General features: G+C 37.7%; 1 protein-coding gene across 5 annotated transcripts in view; it reads left to right on the top strand.

Moving 5' to 3' along the window:
- The window catches only part of ASB3 (ankyrin repeat and SOCS box containing 3), an 89,821-nt gene that overhangs the window by 15,673 nt on the left and 64,423 nt on the right, over positions 1–9,725 (top strand). For all 5 annotated transcript variants that reach the window (XR_005084338.2, XM_037158451.2, XM_037158449.2 and 2 more), the window contains one exon: positions 2,575–2,783. Coding sequence is in view for 4 of the 5 variants with exons in the window: in XM_037158448.2 (XP_037014343.2) it covers positions 2,575–2,783 (209 nt within the window). In the remaining variant the exon portion in view is untranslated. The remainder of the gene's footprint in view (positions 1–2,574; positions 2,784–9,725) is intronic.

Here is a 9,725-nt window from a genome sequence, read left to right as displayed (position 1 = left end):
TATGCGTTACGATTTTTCATTGCTAAATACAAGAATAAAGACATTCTCCTAATAACCACAGTGCCATTCATTATCACTCTAGGAAAATTAAGTAATTACATCATCAAATGTCTATTTTATATTCAGATTTCCTTAATTATCTCAAAATTGCTTTTGTAGCTGTTTTTTCACCGATCCAGGATCCATTTGAGGTTTACACATGTGGTTGCTTGTACTGTTTTAGTCTAGAACAGCGGAAAGTTCTTATGAAGGGAGATCTTATAAGCAGTTTATGTTAGCCAGTTGGTATTAAGGGTCGAAGGGAATGATCCTGCTATTACAGGATTACTTTTGACGTCTCCTTTCCATAAGAAGCTCAAAGATATTGCCCAGTTGTGATATTTTTCCAGATTATTGCCTATGCGCCTGGATCCGTTAACATTGTTCCTGACCATGAGAAAAGTCAGTCAGATTTTGAAAACTATGCATACCTGTTTCTGCTTGAATGCTGTTTTTACTGTCTTTGCAGTAGGGTTGTTATTTCTGTTTGTGTTTTTCCTGCACAGAAAGTGTTTTTTTCTTGTGTTAGATAAATATGCTTATAAATTGCTTTAAAGTGTGTGTGTGCACATGTGTGTATAACTTGGGTGTAGTGGCTATGGCTAGAAATTAGCATGGTTGGAAAAAAGTATAGGTTAACATTCAAGATTCTCCACAGGTTGGCTTCAGTTATCTCTGTAATCTCATTTTCTTACTGTTCTTTGTTTGCCTAATCCTCCTTACAAAGGGAAAAAATTGTCCCCCTGATTTACCGTCCTTTACTCAGCCTTGCTCGTTCGTCTGTACGTTTGGTTATGTCTTTCCTCCTGCCTGGTGTCAGACCCTCCCTATCTTGTTCTTAGCCCCACTCATGTCCCGTCAGCAAGTTGAAGTAGTTCTCTCTTTTTTGTCTGCTGTGGTTCTTTGTGCTTCTCTTATGGCACTTTCTGCTTTTTTTATTTTGAATAACATGTATTTATTATTTCTGTGAGACTGTATATATAACTGAATCTACATGTTATCTTTATATCCTTTTCATTGCTAATCATCTAGTTGGTGCTCAGTAAATAACTTAACTGAATAATTAAATGTTTTTATAATAAATATCTTTACTAATAATGGTCCAGTTGATCTGATTAAATTAATCCATAGCTAACCTTAGCTGTTTGGCTCATTGTAGAATCAACTTCTGCAGTTATAGCTTTATTTTTTTTAAAGATTTTATTTATCCTTAGAGGGGAAGGGAAGGAGAGGGGGAGAGAAACATCAGTGTGTGGTTGCCTCCTGTGCGTCCCCCACTGGGAACTGGCCTGCAACCCAGGCATGTGCCCTGACTGGGAATCGAACCGCGATTGTCTGGTTCGCAGGTTCGCGCTCAATCCACTGAGCTACACCAGCCAGGGCTATAGCTTTATATTTAAATGTGACCATGGATAAGTTTAAATTTAATGTGGGAAATATTGTGTGCTTTTTTTAAACCTCTTCCCTCAAACCTTCCTTTTCTGGATAAATTTATAATGTGGTTCTAGAAAGTTTTTCACCTGTATCAGACTAGACATGTTGGTGTTTTTTTAATTACCTCCTATGATGATTAGAAAACTAAGAGGAAGGATGAGATCAGAGTGTTACTGAGAGAGTCTACCCCATGGGAGCTAACTACTCGCCTAAGAACCCTGAATCTGAGCCCGGTCCACCACATGGTGTGACTAACAAGAAACTGCCTCTGCCAGAGTCGAGTACTGAGAGTTACATTGTACCCTTACTTGAAACGAAGTTGAGGAAGAGGGCACTATGCCATGAAATTTCTGGGCTGGTGTGGGAAAGGCGTACTCATCTTTTTATGGTGTTCTTTATGTGTTTTAATACATTCAGTTAGCGGGACTGTTTCATCAAAGAAAGAGAACCTGAGTGTTTAGCTCCTTCTGAAAAGGACCACATGGGGCAGAAAAACTAGATTTACTACTTATCTTTGTTCTTTTTAAATCCTTACCCGAGGATATGTTTTTGATTGGGGGAGCGGGGAGAAACTGAGCCAGCCAATCAGGGCTGTCTTTGTTCTTTTCAATAAAATGTCCTTCGTTTCTTTTCTAGCCTTATTAGGTTTAGCATTTTGCTGTAAAGGGCTATAAATTAATTCTTGAGGCTGATGGTCATTAAATGACCATCTCTGTATGCATTTGGGATTAATTTGCAGGCATTAGCTCTCTCTCTCTCATTAACAGTTCTAATGAGTACATTTAAGGGGGATATGAGCAGGAGCAGACGCCTGCATGAAGGAGCTGCTCAGACAGCACTGCCAGAGAAAGAATGACAGAACACTTAAAATTCCCTTGATATCTTTGTTAAGAACATGCCAAGGAATTTTAGTTCCCCAGAGAGACTCCCCGGGTTAGACTCTAGCAGAGGCTCAGGCGGGACGGGTCTATTTCTCCATCTCACGCTCTTCTTCAGCAGTCATTTGAGAGATGCTGGACAGGCCCACTTCGATCTGTTAATCTCTAGGAGTTTAGTGTTGTTTTATTGACTCTAGTGTTTTCTTTCTGCCTTGTTTTGTAGACTGGTCAAAAGAATGGATTTTACAGAGGCTTACTCTGACACATGCTCCATGGTTGGACTTGCTGCCAGGGAAGGCAATGTTAAAGTCTTAAGGAAACTGCTCAAAAAGGGACTGAGCGTTGATGTTGCTGATAATAGGGGATGGATGCCAATTCACGAAGCAGCTTATCACAACTCTGTAGAATGTTTGCGGATGTTAATTCATGCAGGTAAAGTAAATTCAGGGTATGGGAGGGTGAGCCTGCTAGCCGGATTAATAAAAACAGAACAATGGCAATACATGACATTTCTGTTTGCCCTTCTGTAACCATAAGATAATGGCCTGTGTGTTATTAAGAATGATAGGGTTGCAACCTTGGGTTGTGTGTGTCCCAGCTGGACATCTGTAAACGTCCTTTGTATGGATGGAAGTATGTGTACCTGACACATTTTTGTTGTCTGAGCCAGGGTTAAGCATTTGCTGTTACTAGTCGTGGTTATTCCTTTTTCTAAACAAAAGGGCGGTGTTATTGATATTGAGGATGTGAGTATTTTGCTTGAATCAATCTCTTTTTTTTAATGGTTTACAGTGTTCTTAATTTTGGGAATCTTTCCAATTAACTTTGATTTTGTATTCACTGAGAACAATCAGAAAACCGGACAGACAAGGTCCCTGCCTTTATGGTGCTGACATTCCTGTCAGGAAAACAGACAGTAAATAACTAGACAGTTCACCAAGATAATTTCAAAAGTAAAAGTGTTGTGGAAGAAAAATAAAACAGAGTAATGGGACAGAGAGAACTCATGTTCTCCTGTCCATTTCCAAGGCTGTATTAGTTGACTTCATGCTTGTAACTCGAGATAAGTTATGTGGGAGTATTTATACCACAGAAACCAGCCAAGGCCACAAACCAGTGCTATAACTGGGCTTTTTTCTCCTTTCCCGAGCAAGTTAGACATTTGCCAGCACACTAATGAGTGAAAGGCTCAGGGAATGAGCCTAAGTGGGAGATTCTGACACGTAGGAGACAGGATGGGAAGGGAATTAATGGTGGTGACAGAGCACTGCTTTGTAACAGCCGCCATACTAGATGCTTGATTTACATTATTTATCTAATATATACAAAACTGTTCTCGAGGCAATATTATTCTCATTTTATTGGTGAAAAAACCCAAGGCTCAGAGAAGTTGACTTGTCATAGGTCATGTAATAAACTAGGATATTTGATGAATCATCCCATTCATTATTAAATGATTTACTAACTAAAGGTCACTTAAAATCTTATAATTAATTATAGCATATCACTAACAAATATTTTAATTTGGCAAATATATTACCTCATAGTACTTCTTTAAAAAACCCTCACCCGAGGATATGTTTAAGGATTTGAGGGAGAGAGGAACATCCATTGGTTGCCTCCTGTGCACGCCTTCTTGTAGGGAAAGCAACAGAGAGGGCGGTAGTGATGGGCCAGTACAGATACAGGAGGCCTCCTCGGGGCTTCCCACGTATTAATTAAGGAGGGCGGTTTATCATTGGAACTTCCAAAACCGATTTCTGTTTGGTCCTGAAAACTTTCTTAAAAAGGTATTTTGGAGACTACTCCAAATTGATAACAACTGCGACAATACATAAATACTGTAATTCTGTTGAGTCTCCTTAAGGGTTGCCAGCTATTTTACCGTTTTACTGTTAAGGAACCTGCATCTCAGAGAGTTTAAGTAATCTGCCCAAAGGATCATCCAGACCATAACCAGCAGAGTGAGAGTGTAGCTCAGATCTTCCAACTTCAAATCCATTGCTTTTGCTAGACCATGTTAGCTCTTAGTTCAGTGGTTTTACAGTTAGCTAAATAGATCTATTTTTTGTATAGGTAAAAACCTTTTAATATCTCAATTAAGTAGTAGTAAATTTTTTTTAATGTTTTTCATTCTGAGTGAGAAGTGTCTTTTCCTTTCTTTGCTTCCTAGATAATTGTACAGGAGGGTTTTTTTCCCTTTCCTAAGATGTGTGTGTATGCATATCACTAAGGGAGGCCCTCACTGAGGTGGGAATTAAACACCTTTGCTCTCGGGGGAGTATCTACTACATACATTATTTGGAATTCTGATATTAGGAACATATCTTCTCTTCCACTTATTTATTCATTCATTTCTTATCTGCATGGACTCATGGGTATTTTCTATATTGGGTGATAATCCAATATAATGCTATTTATTTTGTTGCTCATATTGTTCTGCCTTTGTTACTGGGTGTTCATATTGGCTCCTGTGTTTCTTTGACATGCTCCCATTTTTTGTTTTTTGAACGCTTTAATTTTCTGGACCTGCAAGATACTCTAGGCTCGTTTTGTATATTGTGTGTGCCAACCCTAGAATTAGCCATTCTCCTAGGAGATCTGGTTCCTTTTATTGGAGAATGGTATTCAAAACCAACATCTGGGTAGTGGGTATGTTCATTGCTATTTGTATGTTATTGCTTTTTAGCTTTTCAGCAGACAGAGCTAGGAGATACGTATTATAACCCCTATGTATCCACATACCTGTTAGTATTTCTTTACCTATCCATCTGTCTCTGTATTAAAGGTACATACTGATACAAGGTACAAACATGAGTTCATACTGATATCTGGGCTCTAATCCAGTATCAGATGGTTTATTGTAGTCTTCTACCTTCCTCTGAAACCTCCCTCACCAACAGGGAGAAACCTGGCTCTTACTATCAACCATCCACATATCAATTCATTAAGTCTTATTGTACATAGACAGTGGTTTCAGAATTGTTAATCTGTACCCGTGTAAGACACACCTTCACCAGGTAGACTGTAGTGTTTCTGTACAGCTCCTTTGGTCATTAGCCTTACTTTTCCTATTCATATAACATCATTTTCCAAAGTTACTTAGGCCAGTCAGTATCTTTTTTCTTCACTCCCTCTTGAGGTCCTGTAGTACTCTGTAATCCGGTTAAATGCTTTTATCAGTCTATATTCTCTCCTAGGAAGCCGCCACTGCCATCTCCTGGTTGATTTCTTAAAAATCTTAAAGTTTTGTGGGTATCTGAATGAAGGTCAGCTTCTGACTAGTTTGGGAAACACTGTTTTGTGATATGAACTTAAAAAATGTAACTATCTAGCTTGTCATTTAGTCCTGTATTCTGTAAAGTTTGAGGCTCTTTTCTTTTATGCTCGCAAACTGTTATTTGAATATTATTATGGCTTAATCTGCCAATTTTATCAATAAATTACAATAACAAGAATTACTTAAAAACATGATTATTTTAGTCAGGAACATTGATTTTATTTTTTAAAATTTAATTTTCAATTACAGTTTATATACATTACTATTTTGTATTAGACTCAGGGGTACAACATGGTGACTGGAAAATCATTTACTTTACAAAGTGTTTTCCCCGATATTGCCAGCACCCACTGGGCACCATGTGTAGTTATTACAATAATATAAACTATGTTCTCTCTGCTATACTTTATATCCGTGTGACTATTTTGTAACTACCACTTTGTACTTCTTAATTCCTTCACTTTTTTAACCCAGTCACCCAACCCCTTCCTCTACCTAGCAACCATCAGTCTCTGTTCTCTGTATCCATGAGTCTGTTTCAATAGTTTCTTTGTTTATTATGTTCTTTAGATTCCACATATAAGAGAAATCAAATGCTATTTGTCTTTCTCTGACTTATTTCACTTAGCACGATACTCTCTTGGTCCATTCATACTGTTGCATATGATAAGATTGCATTCTTTTTTCTGAGTAATATTCCATCCTATATAGGAACCATCACTTTTTATCCACTTATCCTATTGATGGGTACTTGGGTTGCTTCTATATCTTGGCTATTATAAATAATACTGCAATGAACATAGGGGTACGTGTGTTCTTTCCTGGGTTTCTTCCGACATACATCCAGAAGTGGTGTCTCTGGGTCATAAGGCAGTTCTATTTTGAATTTTTTAAGGACCCTCCATACTGTTTTCCATAATAGCTGCACCATCAGCAGTTTCACCAACAGTGCCTGACAGTTCCCTTTTCTTTACATCCTTGTTGATACTTGTTTGTTGATTTATTGATGTAACCATTTTGGCAGGTGTGAAGTGATATCTCATTGGGATTTTAATTTGCATTTCCCTAGTGATTGGTGACGTTGAGATTCTTTTCATATATGTATTAGCCATCTGTATGTCCTCTTTGGAGAAGTGTCTATTCAAGTCCTTTGCCCATTTTTTAAGTGGATTTTTTTTATACTGACTTGTCCAAGTTCTTTTTTTTTTTTTTAAAGATTTTATTTATTTATCTTTAGAGGGGAAGGGAAGGAGAGAGGGAGAGAATATCAATGTATGGTTGCCTCTTGTGGGTCCCTTGCTGGGAACTGGCCTGCAACCCAGGCATGTACCCTGTCTGGGAATCAAACTGTCATCCTCTGGTTCAAAGGCCCGAGCTCAATCCATTGAGCCACACCAGCCAGGACGAGTTGTCCAAGTTCTTTATAAATTTTGGGTATAAACTCCTTATCAGGTGCATCTTTGGTGAATATGTTCTCCTGTTGAGTGGGTTGTCTTTTCATTTTGTTGATGATTTCCTTTGCTGTTCAAAAGCTTTGATTTTGTCCCATTTATTTATTTTTCTTTTGTTTCCTTTGCCTGAAGAAATATACCAGAAAAATATTGCTGTGAGAGATACCTGAGATTTTACTGCTTGTATTTTCTAGGAGTTTTATGGTTTCGAGTCTTACATTTAAGTCTTTAATCCATTTTGAGTTTATTGTATATGGTATAAGAAGGTTTTCTAGTTCATTTTTCTGTATGTATGTGCCCAGTTTTTCCAACACCATTTATTGAATAGACCGTCTTTATCCCATTGTATATTCTTGCCTCCTTTGTCAAATATTAATTGACCATATAGGCATAGATTTTTTGTAAGTTCTTTATTCTGTTTCATTGACCAGTATGTCTGTTTTTATACTATCTTGATTACTGTGGTCTTATTGTGTAGTTTGAAATCAGATAGTGTAATGCCTAGGAGCATTAATTTTAATTACGGTTTTCCAGAAAATATTATTTAAAGTATTAAACATTTTTTCTGTTATTACAGCTCTCAGAAATGCCTTCACCATTCACCTTACAAAGCTGTCCTTCTATTGTTGGAATAGAGGTTTATTGTTTTGGAAGCAAAGATAAGAAAATCACTTCTCAGTATTACTGATTTTTTTTATAAGATGCACCGTATCATAAGATGCACCTAGGTTTTAGAGGAGGAAAATAGGAAAAAAATTTTTGAAGCAAAAAATGTGGTAAAATATTTAATAACATTAATAACATGGGCCGCCAGCCCCACCCCCCGCAAGCCAGGTAAGCTACATTTGGACTGTAAGATGCACCCCCATTTCCCCCAAATTTGGGGGGGTGCATCTTATAGTTCAAAAAATACGGTATCTTTTGCTGTGGAGTTACAAAATTTTAATGTAAACATTATTTACATAATTTGAAAGTTACCAGAACATTGAGATTTTTATTAACAAATAAACTTCAGAAATTTTAAAGTAAATGAAGTTTTAAGTTCCTTATAAATTATATACTACTGTTTGATTTCTTTGGAGTTCATTTTATTATTTTGCAGTGCAGTCTTCCTTAACTAATAGACTGTAGTCTTATGTTAGACAGGGAAGGTTTTTTTGGGTTATATTTTGTTTTGTTTTTTACATTACATCCTCATGACTTACTTATTTTATAACTGAAAGTTTGTATCTCCATCCCCTTCACCTATTTTGCCCACCCCCAATCCCTCTTCCTTCAGGCAATCAGTAATTTGTTCTTTGTGTTAATAAATTCTATTTTGTTTGTTCATTTGTTTTGTTTTTAATTAATTTATTTTTTATTGATTATGCCATTACAGTTGTTCTATTCCCCCCTTCATTCCCCTCCACCCTACTTCCCCATCCCCATTACCCTCCCCTTTAGTTTATGACCAGTGTGTCTCAAGTTCTTTAGATTCTGTATTTCCCATACTATTCTTGGCCCTCCATCTATTTTCTCCATCTATTTTCTTTTGTCTATGCTACTTATTTTCTGTACCTTCTCCCCCCTTCTCCTTTTCCCACTCCCCTGTTGCTAACCCTCCTTGAAATCTTCATTTCTATGTTTCCACTCCTGATCTAGCTGTCCTTTTGGTTTGCTTTTGTTTTAGGTGTGGTTGTTAATAACTGTGAGTTTGCTGTCCTTTCACTGTTCATGTTTTTTTAACTTCTTTTTCTTAGATAAGTCCCTTTAACATTTCATATAATAAGGGCTTGGTGCTGATGAACTCCTTGAATTTGATCTTATCTGAGAAGCACTTTATTTGTCCTTCCATTCTAAATGAAAGTTTTGCTGGATAGAGCAATCTTGGTTGTAGGTCTTTAGATTTCATGACTTGGTATACCTCTTTCCAGCCCCTTCTTGCCTGGAAGGTCTCTTTTGAGAAATCCGCTGATAGTCTGATGGGAACTCCTTTGTAGGTGACTGTCCCCTTAGCTCTTGCTGCTTCTAGGATTCTCGCCTTCATTTTAATCTTGGCTACTGTAATGATGATGTGCCTTGGTGTGTTTCTTCTTGGGTCCAACTTCTTTGGGACTCTCTGACCTTCCTGGATTTCCTGGAAGTCTGTTTCCTTTGCCAGATTGGGGCAGTTCTCCTTTATTATTTGTTCAAATAAGTTTTCCACTCGTGGCTGTTCCTTTCCCCCTTCTGGTACCCCTATAATTCGGATGTTGGAGCGTTTAAAGATGTCCTGGAGGTTCCTAAGACTCTCCTCATTTTTTTGAATTCTTGCTTCTTCACTCTTTTCTGTTTGGCCATTATTTGCTTTCTTCTGGTCCACTCCATTGATTTGAGTCCCAGTTTCCTTTTCATTGCTATTGGTTTCCTGTGCAATTCCATTCATTTCAATTAGTTTTGCCTTCATATATTTGTCTAATTTGTGGCTATAATCAACCAGTTCTGTGAGGATCCTGATGACCAGTGTTTTAAACTGTGCGTCTGAGAGTTTTGCTATTTCTTCATCGCTTAGACCTATAGGCTCTGGGGCTTTGAGTTCTTCTTGAGCCATTTTTGGTCTGTTCGTGCCCTTTAAGTGTGAGGAGCGGAGCCTTGGACTCCCAGGTCACTGGGTTTTGATGCTGT

This window comes from Artibeus jamaicensis, unplaced genomic scaffold (assembly GCF_021234435.1).
Source record: "Artibeus jamaicensis isolate MK-2021 breed Jamaican fruit bat unplaced genomic scaffold, CSHL_Jam_final contig_465, whole genome shotgun sequence".
NCBI lineage: Eukaryota > Metazoa > Chordata > Mammalia > Chiroptera > Phyllostomidae > Artibeus > Artibeus jamaicensis.
The sequence above is the reverse complement of the archived record's forward strand: the minus strand, read 5'-3'. Positions and strand labels throughout refer to the sequence as shown.